Genomic DNA, 14818 nt, shown 5'->3' on the forward strand with positions numbered 1-14818 from the left:
TTTTTATATTTCTTTAATCTCTCTCTTCAAGCTCATGATCCAAAACCTAAAGTCAAGCATGCAGCAGATACCTCTCTCTCTCTAGGGTTCCATAAAGTGAGAGAGAACCAAAAACACACACCCATTTCCTTGAAAACCCTTTCTTAAATCGTCCAGCAATCTTTGTTTTTGATGGATTTTTAGCATTTGCTTGATGATATCCACAAAGAGTTAAATCTTGGAAGTGGGTTTAGGGTTTTCAATCAAAAAACAGCAATAATAATAATAATAATAATATTATCATGAGTTTTGGGGGTTTTCTTGATAACAACCACGGCGGCGACGGCGGCGGTATCCCTTATAATATGCGCGTCGGTGCTATCTCTCAACCCTACTCTAAATCAATGTTCTCTTCACCCGGCCTCTCACTTGCTCTTGTAATAATATTCTCTTTCCTTCAACCACATCAAATCATACTTTTTTTTTTTTTACTTTTAACTGATTTATTTTTTGTTATTATTTGTTTAGCAAACTTCGATGGAGGGTGGTGGTGGTGGTGAGATGGGAAGAATGCCGGAAAGTTATGAGGCTGCTGGTGGTGGTGGTCGAAGGAGCCGTGAAGAGGAGCATGAGAGTAAGTCCGGTAGTGATAATATGGACGGTGGTGGCTCCGGTGATGATCCTGACGGAGATGATGGTAAACCACCGAGAAAGAAAAGATACCACCGTCATACACCGCAGCAAATTCAAGAACTTGAAGCGTAATAGCATTTAATAACACATTAGATATACATTTTTTCATTAATTTCTTAGATATTGTTACAAAAATTAATTATTTTTTTCTTTTTAAAGATTGTTTAAAGAGTGTCCTCATCCTGATGATAAACAACGTTTGGAGCTTAGCAGAAGATTATGTTTAGAGACACGACAGGTTAAGTTTTGGTTTCAAAATCGTCGTACCCAGATGAAAGTAAGTGGAAACAATGAATCTTTTTGATGTTTTTAATGATAATATTTTAAAAGTTTAATGTTGAAACTTTTGATTTAATTAGACACAATTAGAGCGGCAAGAAAACTCGATTCTCCGGCAAGAAAACGATAAGCTTCGAGCGGAAAACATGTCGATTCGGGAGGCAATGCGGAGCCCTAGCTGCACCAATTGCGGGGGTCCGGCGATGATTGGTGATATCTCGTTAGAAGAACAGCATTTAAGGATTGAGAATGCGAGATTAAAAGACGAGTTAGAACGCGTGTGTGCCCTTGCTGGGAAATTCATCGGCCGGCCAGTTTCGGCCATGCCGAACTCCAGTTTGGAGCTTGGAGTTGGTGGACACCAGTTCCACCAACTCCAAGGCGGTGTAAGTGGTGGGGTGGTTGGAGCAACCACCTCGCCACTACCACTAGGACCGCCTGATTTCGGTGTTGGGATTTCTAGCGTGTCATCGGTTGGACCACCGAGGGGAAGTAACAATGTGATGGGGATCGATCATTCTCTTGAGCGGTCAATGTACCTCGAGCTTGCGTTAGCCGCTATGGATGAGTTGGTTAAGTTAGCCCAAACCGACGAGCCGCTTTGGCTCCAGTCCTTGGACACGGGCCGTGAGGTGTTGAACCATAGCGAGTATTCTAGGATCTTTACTCCGTGTATCGGGCTAAAACCGAATGATTTTGTTTCTGAGGCTACACGAGAGACTGGGACAGTGATCATCAATAGCCTGGCTCTTGTTGAAACCCTAATGGATTCGGTAATTTCGCGTTAATCACGTTTCGATTATTATTGACTGTTATTCGTTTCGAATTATGATCAAATTCGTGTGTATTTTTTCACTTAGAACAAATGGGCAGAAATGTTCCCATGTATGATTGCTAGAACATCAACAATGGATGTGATTGCGAATGGTATGGGAGGAACAAGAAATGGCGCACTTCAATTGGTAAAATTCGGTACAAAACCCTGTTTATTTTTCCATTATATACAATCGTTATATTAACCAAAACATGTTTTAGATGCACGCCGAGCTGCAAGTTCTTTCACCATTGGTCCCGGTCCGTGAGGTCAACTTTCTTCGGTATTGCAAGCAACACGCGGAGGGCGTGTGGGCGGTGGTTGACGTGTCAATCGATACAATTCGGGATGGTCAACCAGGTTTATTGCCGTGTAGAAGGCTTCCTTCCGGTTGTGTTGTTCAAGATATGCCTAATGGTTACTCTAAGGTAAACTTGACTCTTTAGTCAACTCTTGACTTTGACATTTTATATTGATGTTTATATTTCTTTTTAGCTTTGAACGAGTCATGTTAAAATCAATCGGTTTGATGCTAAAAGTCAAAGTTTGAAATTTCTTTAGCATTTATGGAGTTTAACAAGTAGGTGTGCCTGCCTCTAGTCTTTAATGAGTTTGTTGTCACACCTCTTCACTTAAAACCTTAACACTTACTTCCCAAACATGAATGCTTACATAAATATAGTAATGTACAACTTTAAATGCACTGCTTACATTTTAATAAACATAATTTACCAGCTTTGATGCTTACATATGTGTAAATGTAACTTACACAATCTTCATATTATTATATTTTAGTATTAACTAGGTTAGTATTTCGTGTAATACACGGGCTAAATTATATAACATTAGTAAAAAGAATATTTATATACGTAGTATAATTTAGGAATGTATAACAATTTTTCATATATGAAATTATATATTACATTATATAAAAATTTGAAAAAAGATTGAATATAAAAATTGTTCATAAACCTTCAAATCTCTCATTGTACACAACATATATGGTTTTCCCATATTAATAATTTAATAGTACGAAATGATAACGTTAAGGTTTTAAAAAGGTAAAATAAATCAAGAGTCAAGCAAAGGTTAACTAAATTTTTACAGAAGACAAATTCTGGGTATTTAGATGTACACACGGTTGAAAAATAGACTTTTAATAGTTTAGGCATATGTTAGTTGTTTTACGAAAATCAAAAGGATCTTTATAATAATAATATTTTGAAATAAATTATTTAAAAAATTAGTTAAATAAATAAATAAACTTTAAACACTTTTTTTTTTAATTTATGGAAATCACCATTAAATGAGAGTTAATGAATAATTAACTTAGGAATTTTAAAACTATTAATAAATGCAACATATGAATTTAATAGATTTAAATAAGGTTTAATTTTGAAAAATAGCTGTGTCATTCTATGTGGACAATTTAGAAGAATGACATGTGTTCATATTGTTTTGCTTTAAGGTTTAATGTGTTAAATTTGCCAGGGTGTGGTTTCCTTTATAAAAAAAAAGTTCTTAGACTCGAGTCGCCACTCTTGTTGACAAGATTCATTTTCACATGAATTTTATAAGCGAAAACGAACCTTCTCAAATGTTATTTTATTCAATTTAGATGCTGTTTTTGGCTTATCAATGTATATGTACTTAAATCAAGCATATGGAATCAGATTCAAATACTTTATATTACATCATGCAGCTGTGATATATAATATACAACAGAAACACCTAACAACTCCATTTCCCGCGCATTGTGACATTTATTATTCAGATCGCGATGATCCCGATCACTTTTAGTAGTTAATATCATCGTTCGTATAAAACAATTGCTTTGATGTTTCTGTTCCAAGTTTTCTGAGTTTTTTTCGGGTCCTATTCGATCCTGATTGACCATTTTCATGTCATTTTCTTCTTATTTTATTTGCATAAATCTTTGTGAAAATAATAAAAATATTGTCATTTTCTGATGTAGGAGAATTGATAGTACTGTTCATGAATATACTATTGTCCATTGAGCCCATTTCCAAGATTTTGTCTTCTATTATTGATTTTAAGTTATTTAATTCAAGAATTACTTTAATTTATTATTAAAATTATTACTTCTATTTTCAAACGTCGGTATTATATTAAAAAACACTGACTAGCAAGATATTAGACAATATCATCATCATCGTACTCAGTATATCCCACCAATAGCAATGCTATGGTAGGGTTTGAGGAGGGTAAGATGTAGACAGCCTTACCTCTATCCCATAGGGATAGAGAGGCTGCTTCCGGTGAGACCCCCGGCTCGATAGTAGTTTTGCATCAAGCCTTGGACATAAGGCACATAGCACTCAATCATCGGGACACCGGCTGATCGGTGCATGTGCCCTTGTCTTTCGGCTATCAACGCCACCACATGATGCCTGATTAACCTTCCGCCACTTTTAACGTTATTTTCACGAGATTAGTAAAATAACGTCAAAATTAGTGCAATTTTACTTTTGCCCACCCGAAGGTTCACACATATATACATTATATGCGCGCACCGCAAGCAGGGCGCATATAGAAAGAGAAAAATACGCATGAAAAGAGAGGGTTATCCAACCACTCTACACAAATTAATTTATCTTTTTATGGTTTATGTTTTTTTAATAAAAATGGTTTGATGATGTATCGTCCTTTTTAGGTTACGTGGGTTGAGCACGCGGAATACGATGAAAGTGTGGTTCATGAGCTTTTCCGACCGTTGATTCGAGCCGGGATGGGCTTTGGTGCACAACGATGGGTGGCCGCCCTCCAACGACAATGCGAATGCCTCGCCATTATTATGTCCTCAGCGGTCCCCACTCGAGATCACACTGGTATACATTTTTTATTATGGTAGAATTACAACTTTATATGCATATGGTACAACTTGTAATGCATCATTTTGTTGTATATGTAGCGATAAATTCGAGCGGGCGGAAAAGCATGTTGAAACTCGCACAGCGAATGACGGATAACTTTTGTGCGGGTGTTTGCGCGTCCACAGTTTATAAGTGGAATAAATTGTGTGCAACTAATGTTGATGAAGATGTTCGGGTTATGACCCGACAAAGTGTTGATGACCCCGGTGAGCCTCCGGGTGTTGTTTTGAGCGCGGCTACCTCGGTTTGGTTGCCGGTGTCTCCTCAACGACTGTTTGACTTTCTTCGCAACGAACAATTAAGAAGCGAGTGGGATATCTTATCCAACGGTGGACCCATGCAAGAAATGGCTCATATAGCCAAGGGCCAAGATCATGGCAACTGTGTGTCACTTCTCCGAGCTAGTGTAATCTTTCTAGCCCCCCTCTATGTTTTTATATATCTTTCTTGAACTATTAACTTGTTCGGCTGGTTTTGATGAAAATTGTGTGCCGAACCACTAAATAAGGTTTAAAGGAACGAAAAGCTAAACCGGGCTGGTGGTGTTGGTGCCTGAACTGTTCGGTTTTATCAGGGCCGGCTTTGAGAAAGCAAAAAATCTTTTGGGCCGAAGGCGAAATTTTTTTCGGGTCCTAAGTAAAAGGAATATTTTCTTGATTTTAAACAGTTTAATTTTTATATAGGCTTACTTGGTTATAATTTGAGTTGTGTAAAAAACTTTTTAACCATTTTAATTTTTATATGTATTTGGGTTGTGTAAAAAACTTTTGTATAAAAAAAAGATTAAACATGTCTCAAATGAGGCTGAATAATACCCATTTGCCACTAGACCAAACTAGTGATTATGTAATTGTGTTTAAATATTAAATATACATATTGTTTTACATAAAAATCCATATAATTTTCTATTTTTAAAAAAAATTCAGGCCTAGAGGGGTCTGTGGCCGTCGAACACCCAGCCACCCCCAAGGGCCGGCCCAGGGTTTTACCTATTTGACGGTTTAATGGTTCCGGTTTAGACAATTTGACTGTTTTAACCAATTTTTTTTTAACATTTTCTCAAATTCATTTAATGATAAAATATTCAAACCTTTTGGTTTTACCTGTTTGACATTTAGCGGTTTGACTGTTTGGTCTTTTAACAGCTTTAACTTTTCATCAGCTTTTCTAATATTTTTTAAACATTTCGTTTTGCATTATTGACATCACCGTCAAACAGTTTAGTTTTCTCAGTTTGATGCTTTGATGGTCTAAACCAACTTTTCTATATTGTAATATAGAAGAAAACACAGGGGCAACAGGGTCATTTTCTTTAGAAAAGAGTACTTAGGTCTATTTCAGATCTAACGTACAGACTTTAACTTTATTATAATATATAATATAAGCCTTTTTAATCTAAAAGAAAATCCATATAGTCAAAACTGTGTTGCATGTGAAAGGGGGGACAGTGGAGACCTTTCTGGGTTCAGACCGTACGACACCGTTTTGGTTTTTGGGAAGTTATCCAAAGCGGTTGACTCAATTGGACAGTGACCACACAATCACCTTTTTTCTTATTTTATTTTTGTAAATCCTAATATTTACAAAATATATATTTTGGTTCCTAACTTTTTATATATATATATATTTTTTTGTTACAGGCAATGAATTCTAACCAAAGCAGCATGTTAATATTACAAGAAACATGCATTGATTCGGCAGGGTCATTGGTGGTGTATGCTCCTGTGGATATTCCAGCTATGCATGTGGTGATGAATGGCGGTGATTCGGCTTATGTGGCTCTTTTGCCATCCGGGTTTGCCATAGTTCCTGATGGGTCAGGTAACCGTGTTGTGTCCGAGGCAGATAATGGTGGTAGAGTGGGCGGTTCTCTGTTGACCGTAGCGTTTCAGATCCTTGTTAACAGCCTTCCTACTGCTAAGCTCACTGTGGAGTCGGTTGAGACGGTTAATAATCTGATATCGTGTACCGTTCAAAAGATCAAAGCCGCTCTTCCGTCCGAGAACTAGTTTATGGTGTTTTAGGGTTTGTTTTCAGGTGGTGAAATGTGAATGATAGTTTACTAAAGATTTCTTTTTTGGGTGAGTCAAGAACGAACCGTGCTTGTCAACCGTTGCTTTGTTGTAAGAACTAGATGTGTGCGGTTTTTACAACAAAGCAAAGGTGGTGGTTCGGGCATTGACTCGGTCAACCCGGCTTGATCAAGTTAGGTCTGGTTGGATTATAGTATGATGTGTTATGTTGAATGTGCCATGAAGGGTTTTTGAGTGTTTTTGTTGTATTTTTTGTGTGAAAACCTTTGTCTTGTAGAGCGTTTTTTTTTTTCTAATCTTAGTTTGTTGATTATTAGTTTTTGGTAAAAATCCACATAAAGTGTTGTGTTTTAACAAGTATATGTTCAGAGAGGGAGAGAGAGCACGAGTAAATCTTACAAATTTATTTGTTATGTTGGTATTGATATTAGTATGCCATTTAGCTAATTTTGGCACCTGAAGAGGTAGGTCCCAGCAGAGCCCAGTTGGACCCGCAAGACTCACCTTGAAGAGGGACGTCTGCGCAAAGACCAACTGGTTCCGCAGGACCCACCATGCTCAGAGAGATGAAGACCTTACGCGCAGTACGCCAGCTGTTCCCGCAGGAAAAGCCTCCCAATGGTGAAGTACCCCACCTGTTCCCGCAGCTGCGGATACAAGCCATCAGGGAAGGATACCCGCACTAATAGCAAGGCTACACGCACAAGGCACTAACTCTCAATAATTCAGTAATGTCACCTGAAGAAGGAATGAGCAAGGCGGGAATACTCCCGCCCAAATGAGCCAGTTCGTACGCTTCTGGATGATCTTTTGTACTATACCTGCCAAGGTATGGACAAAATAGACAAGATCTGACCAAAGCAGCCCATGAACCAATCACAGGGTGACAGCTCACTGACAACAGTACGACGAGGAGCACGCTCTAGTACAAAATGTCACTATCAGCCGCTGCCTACTCACCAACCCTTGTCGTGGCACGTACATAGCCTGCAGTTGGTGGAAAAGGAATAGTACACAGCCGGCCATGTCACTATCAGCCGCTGCCTACCCACCAACCACCAGCACGGCACGTGCGTAGCCCACAGTTGGTAGAAAAGGAATATTATACAGCTGCTGTACCTGCTTGGAAACCTACCTTCGGCTATAAATACTCCAACACCTTGGAACGGTATCATACTATCTTATACCATCACATATCTTATCTGCTCTAGCTATTTCTCTTAATATACATTTATATTCAGAGCAATCTAGTCTGATTCTCACGCCGGAGGGTGGTCACAAGGAGGTACCCCCCCTTCTCAGTGACGAGCTCACGGTGTCTGTTTTGCAGGTCATCAGAAGAATAACCATCTTTGCCGGACCTAACCCTCGTGGGAAACATCTACTTGACCCTAAGATTATCCGTAATCTGCCGGGGTAACTTAGTGTTTCTTCAGCACCAAACAGCTGCCTTGTCACGATAATCATATGTAACAATACTAAGACCACCTGTAGTGGTCAACCACCCCCCCTATTTTGGGCCCGTTTTGAGCGAGTTTCATTGTACACACAACGATGTGTTTGAGTTGAATAGCCAACATTTTGAGTTGAATAGCCAACATTTGGTGAACGGACATTTTTATATTTAAAAAAAAAATCAACTTTTCTATATAATAGTCAATCAAAACTCATACTTTTATATAACTCTCTACTCAAATTCTATAAAAATCTACAAAACTCTATGAATTATCCTTCATATATACAACCGGTTTTTTGAGAGTGACACCCAAATGACCGATGACAACGCGGAGAAAAATGCGTTTACGAGTGCAATTACATTCGCCGCAAAGTGTATGCAATCTCTTCCTTCTCCTCCACACATGTCCTCTAAAAGAAAATATATTAAACGAGATCGTGCTCGTTTGATGACAGATTAATTCAATGACCTATCAAGATACAAGAACCCGAAGACTTTTAGGCGTCGCTTTCGGATGTCTAAATGCTTATTTTTGCGCATTGCGGAAGATTTGAAGCGTAAGTTTGATTACTTTCAGCAAAAAATGAGCGCGCGAGGGATGCAAGGATTCATGTAACACCCGAAACTTCCGTGCCATTTGCCAACTTCAGAAGTCGAGGGACCATTTGGTCATTTTACCAAGTCTATGGTCTAACTGTAATTTTCCAAATTTTAGATGAGATGGACCATCTCATTATTAGATGGTCCGTATTAAAACTAACTTGGGTATTAAGTAAGATCTTGAGAAAGGGTGCCTCATACACTTACCATTTTGTGACAGGGCGTCTCATTCGTCTACTATTCCTTGAGACAGACCGTCTCATTTTTAGACAGTCAATATCATCATCTAAGTGAGCAAACATGTGTCACAACCAACCCTAACATGTCAACTCGCATTTTTGACTCATCCATTGCAAAGAAGCCTATAAATAGAGGCCATAATACATTCACTTCGATATCACAACTTCTGATTATAAAACCATGCACAAAACTCAAGTTTTATTAGTGTAGCTAGGGAAGTAGTTTCTAGCCAAGTTCAAGCAATAATCAAGGATTCTAGTAGTTGTTGAAGGGTTCACAAATATCCCTAGGTTGTATTAAGCTTGGAAGTAAGGTATGGTACCCCTAACGCTCGTTTAAAGTTTGATTATTATGTTTAACCGAGTATTGTAACGTCTGCATTTTAGAATAATAAATAAAATAAGTCTTATTTATATATATCGTTTGTCATTAATTAATTCTATTAAACAATAATTGTATGAAAGGATAAGATTAGGGTGGTTCATGGACTTAGGATGATTATGGGCTCAAAGCCTATGGGCCTAGAGTATTTAAAGTCCTTACCCTCCCTAAATCCCTAAAACCCTCATTCTTCCATCTTCCTTCCACACACTCAAAACACACACAAACACCCTCCTCACAATCCGGCCAGGTCTGAGCCCTAACCAAAACAAGTTGTGTTAGATCTTCACCTAAACAACAAGGAACGAAACACTAATCCCGTATCTAATCAAATCCGACGCAAAATCGGATCCAAAAAGGTACGTTTAATTAAAAAAGTTAAGAGTTTGAGGTCGGCTTGCCATAAACTTGGTATAATAGTAGATCGGACTGTAAGATGCAAAAAAAATATAAACTTGATGAGCCGCGAGTTAACGGGTGCGATATAGGACGAACAAGTGACGTTCGGGCTATGTAAAAGCGAGTAGAAAAAGTTGTTACGGCTCAAAACTCATTGCAAGAGTAAAACTGGGTCATAAGGAAGGGTCACGGAGGAAAATGGCTAAAAAATGGTATAAACAAAAACCCCAAAACGAATCGCATACAAAAAGATCGCATTGCATAGCCATGCGATGCGATTCATTTAAGAAATGCGATCCTATTCATTTTCCATGCGATGCGATTCAATTGTTCCATGCGATGCGATTCATTTGGTCCATGCGATGAGATTCATTTGTTCTATGCGATGCGATTCAATTGCCATGCGATGCGATTGGATACTCCATGCAATGCGATTGGATTGTTCCATGCGACGCGATTTGATTACATCTGTGCGATGCGATTGGATAGTAATCCATGCAATGAGAATGGATTGCCTCCATGCGATTGGTTTTGTAAAAAATTCATTTTTCTGATGAAATTTTAATAAAGTTTTATTAGTGAAAATAAAATTTTTCCAAGCTGACTTGGCAGCTCGACCCCAGCCAGGGGCTCTTCCCCTTGGACCCTGCTAGGGGTTGCCGTCCCTAGACCCCGCTACCAGGGGCGCTGCCCCCAGACCCCCGTTCGTTAAAGACTTCACTAACCTATAAGTATGATTTGTTTAGAAGTAGTTAATTAATACTTATAATTATTACACAATTAGCCATGCACAGCTAAGGAAGGGTATTACCATTAACTTAGAGAGAAACCGACTTCAAGTGAGTTCTAGCCCGTTTACTCTGTGACGTTTTCAGGGCTGTGTGCATACTACTATGTGATAGTTGATACACTTACCTTGAGTGGTAAGTGTATAATGCGTGTATCATTATATATTGATATTGAATGATATGATTATAGAATGTTTATATGAATGAATATATATATATATACACACACACACACATAACTAGAAAATATGTAAAGTATGCACGTATGATAACGAATGTATGGATGATTGACGAGACATGTATGGTTGTATGGTTTGACTGAGCTTGTCTCTTAGATATCATGGCATGTCGCTCCAAATGTTGCCAATCCTCATTCTCGTCATTTATCAAAAACGACCCATTCGTGGTCAACTGATGATCGCGCACTTCATCATTAGATAACCCATCATGAAAGGCTTTAATCAATTCCCACAACGCGATCCCATGATGAGGACAGGTTCTCAACAATAGCTTAAATCTCGTGAAGGCCTCATGAAACGTTTCGCTCGTTCTTTGCTGGTAGTTTCTGATGGCGGTTCGGGCCTCAGAAGTTTTTTGTGGTGTGTAGTATTCATCTAGAAATTGTTGAGACAAGTCTTGCCACATGTAAATAATAGCATAAGGAAATGATAAGAACCACTGTTTTGCCGCATCCTTCAGACTAAATTGAAACACGACCAACTTTACTTTATCTGTAGTAAACCCTTGGCTTGAGATGTAGCACATATTGAATTGAATTCGCTCAAGTGAAGGTATGGCTGCTGTGTAGCTTTCCCATGAAACGCAGGCATCCCTGTCAAACTGCTTTGCCTTACAAAAAATGTTCTTCCATCTCTAACCCGGAATATGATGGGCAGTATGTTCGTGGCCACTTCTGGAAAGAAGTGGCTTTGAACCCCCCGAACTGGTGGTGGAAAAATGCCCTCGAGACCCCATCATCAAACTCGTACTTGGGAATCGGCTCTTATATTATTTGTCTTCTCTATGCTCTACGGTTTCTCGGTTGCTGAACTGGCTCGGGTGTTCGGTTCCATTGGGGCTGTTGTAGTTCTCTTCGATAATATCGACCCCCATGTACGTCTTCCAACTCTTCCTCATCCTCAAAATCATCAAACAAACCTCGTCGATTATTCACCCTTTCAAACTCAACTGCACCCTAACGGTTCGGTGGTTCGGACCTGACTGACCGATAATCTCTCATGTGGAAGTGTCTCTAATTCAGGTCACGACCTGTACGGTTTCGGTTAACGTTTTGGTTTCGGTTAAGTGGTGGTATATCGTTCTGTGGAATGTGATTGGTGGAATTTGTTTTTCTTGGTTTTGAGGTTGCCCATGATTTTCCGAATGGTACATATGTGGGTCTTGGTTTTCCGGATTGTCCATCACTTCTTCTTTTGGTTTTTATGTTCCGGCTTCGAATTGTTGGATTTAACCCCTTTCTTTGAGCTGCTCGGTTCCTTTTTGTGGCTTTTTCGATTTCCGGATCAAACTGTAGCACCTCTTTGTCTTGAGATTATCATGTATGCATCAACCTGTAAGATCAACTACACACATGAAAGAAACACCCTGCGTAAAATCAACGAAGAAAAGTAAACGAAAAACTTAAAAATTTTAACTAAATTAAACTAAGCTCGGCTAAACTAAACTAAACTAGCACTTTGCGCATTGAATCCCCGGCAACGGCGTCATTTTGACGTAGATGTCGTGGTCTACACAAAAACAATTAATTTTAATGACTTAAATACATATACTAATACGGGTAAGTAAGGTCATCTCCTCTGGGACTCAAGGAAAGTGCAAATAGGTTTTTCGATTTTTAACTAATACACGAAAGAAACACCCCGCGTAAAATCAACGAAGAAAAGTAAACGAAAAACTTAAAATTTTTAACTAAATTAAACTAAGCTCGGCTAAACTAAACTAAACTAGCACTTTGCGCATTGAATCCGCAGCAACGGCGCCATTTTGACGTAGATGTCGTGGTCTACTCAAAAACAATTAATTTTAGTGACTTAAATACCTATACTAGTATGGGTAAGTAAGGTCATCTCCTCTGGGACTCAAGGAAAGTGCAAATAGGTTTTTTGATTTTTAACTAATTAATTAATAATTAACTAACCTAAGGTGGACAAACGATGTCAAGTAGTTTGAAAGATTAATATTTAAAACAAAACAGTTACTTTAGAATTTGTAAACAATAATAATAAAAAGGTATTCACTCTAGGTTCGGGTAATGTGACATTCAACATAATCACATATTCACCTGACTTGATTGCGCTGTAATTATTAGGCCTATTAGTTTGATTGTGATGACAAACAAAACCCTATCCGAATTGTTGACGCAACTGAACTCGGTCTACCTAATTACCAATTTATGTTAGGAAGACCAATTCATTAAATTGCAATAACCGATGATTAATAGTCAAATGACACAAGAGCCTACCCTAAGTGTTGATGAACACAGCCAAACAAGTAATGCGATAATTAATAATCAATAACACAAACTGTTTAAACCATCAATGCAAAAATCAAGAAAGATTAAATCATAAACTTAATCAAACTCTTAAACATGAGGCTTAATGAATCTGATCAGAAGTTAACTACACAAACCCTAGCCTAAAATGAAAACGGGAACTTAGTCGAGCATCGACATATCGTTTAAAACACTTATCTTTGAAAACATACGATCAATGGCTGAACCGGAAGCTTCGGGATGATGGAAATTTGTCCTAGGGTTCTTCTTCAGCCTCTGGAACAAGTGGTATGACGAATGGGGGCTTAAATATGTTTATACAGTTATTAGGGCTAATTTTCTTCATTTTAAGCGGTTTGCGTCGCGCGAACGGGTAATGTAACATTTCGGGCTTTTCGTATTTTTATTTGTATTCGTTTTATCAATTTGCGAACTTCATTCGGATCTTTATCAATAATATTATCAAGCATTTATGAGTATTTAAGATTTATATTTTACATTTTATACCCTCATGTTCTTAAAGTAGATCGAACCTTAATTTAACTCCAAAATATTCAATAATTGACCACTTTGCAAAGTACAAGGACCATTATTTCCAAAATCCAAACCTTTTCCTCTGTTTGGCCGGAGTGTCACACGGTAGCACCCCTTCATGGTGGTCGCACTCCGCCATGGATCCACTGTACATATTATTTGATTGTTATTGTTTCCTAGTTCGTTTTTGGCATATAAATCGCTTATTTTTGGACTAAATCGACTAAATTAAGCCCCAAGAAAACTAATATAGACTAAGTACATGTCCATGTTCATTACCCATTCCTCAAGAACGAATTTTACTGCTTATAAAATTGATTTGGTTATTAAAACTCGATTCAGTTTCTTAAACGAGTAAAATAGCTATATTTGGTTCGTTTTTGTGTATTCTATATAAACAACTCATATATCATCTGCCACAAACTTCTATAAACCCTAAATAATCATTCCTGCTCCATCACCTACCTTACACCCTCGGTTTCTCTTCGTTTTTTCCATATTAATCAAGATACAAGCTTTGGTGTTTGACTTTCAAGCATTTTCAACCTTTGACTTCCGTTTCTCATCGATTTAAGCATTATCCGGGTAAGTTGTCTTATGTAAAATCATTCATACATATTCTCTAATCAATAACCTTCAATCAATTTTGGTGGTTGAAGGGTGTTGACTGGTCAATTCGTTTAAAACCCGTTAAAGGGCAAAATAGTTGACAAGTTTGACTATTCGATTTCTCATGCTTCTGGTCGGAACCGACGTTCGGTCCAGAAGACTTTTATTCTCGTAACGAAATTGTAAGGCTACTGACCAAAACCCGACTTCCGACTCGCTGCTCGGATTCTGGTCAGTACCGACTCGCTTAAATCTTTAATTTAACTTAACCGGAGTTCTAAACATCCGTTTGGAATTATTCCACCGGCGGTGAGTTCGGTTTTTCTCATATTTTCTTACCTCAAAGTTTCAAGTTCAGTTGGTTTATTTTATTTGACATGTTTACGGACGATTTGCTTATTTCATTCTTATTTTTATTCATTTGCCTATTATTTAAGGTAAGTTTTATCATTCCCCTATTTTACTAAATTTTCACAAGTTTTGGGGACATATGTATATTATTCGTATTTCGTATTATCTATATATCTCTAAATAGCAAACGTGTAATTGTGTGTGATCTATCAAATATACTTGTTACATGCTTACATGTTTACTTTAACTCATTCGG

General features: G+C 38.0%; 1 protein-coding gene across 2 annotated transcripts; it reads left to right on the forward strand.

Annotated features, from left to right (window-relative positions):
- The first annotated feature begins 281 nt into the window (after positions 1-281).
- LOC143632242 (homeobox-leucine zipper protein HDG1-like) lies at positions 282-7005 on the forward strand. Of its 2 annotated transcripts, XM_077100808.1 has the most exons (9): positions 282-416; positions 508-740; positions 832-949; positions 1032-1724; positions 1812-1913; positions 1987-2193; positions 4440-4614; positions 4698-5065; positions 6300-7005. In XM_077100808.1, exons 1-9 carry the CDS (start codon positions 282-284, stop codon positions 6666-6668), a joined length of 2400 nt encoding a protein of 799 aa, XP_076956923.1. In that variant the 3' UTR covers positions 6669-7005. The 2 variants fall into 2 exon arrangements, with proteins under 2 accessions (XP_076956923.1, XP_076956922.1); XM_077100807.1 differs by lacking the exon at positions 282-416 and having other exon boundaries at positions 424-740.
- The last annotated feature ends 7813 nt before the right edge of the window (positions 7006-14818 follow it).

This window comes from Bidens hawaiensis, unplaced genomic scaffold, assembly GCF_021521415.1.
Source record: "Bidens hawaiensis isolate Kalapana, Puna unplaced genomic scaffold, B.hawaiensis_p1.1 tig00006386_1, whole genome shotgun sequence".
NCBI lineage: Eukaryota > Viridiplantae > Streptophyta > Magnoliopsida > Asterales > Asteraceae > Bidens > Bidens hawaiensis.

Excerpts from the sequence above, each read along its gene's own strand:
- LOC143632242 (XM_077100808.1), top strand. The coding sequence starts at position 282 with ATGAGTTTTGGGGGTTTTCTTGATAACAACCACGGCGGCGACGGCGGC. Across the intron at positions 1,725-1,811 it reads TTGAAACCCTAATGGATTCG|AACAAATGGGCAGAAATGTT; the intron begins GTAATTTCGCGT and ends TTTTTCACTTAG. Across the intron at positions 5,066-6,299 it reads TGTCACTTCTCCGAGCTAGT|GCAATGAATTCTAACCAAAG; the intron begins GTAATCTTTCTA and ends TTTTTGTTACAG.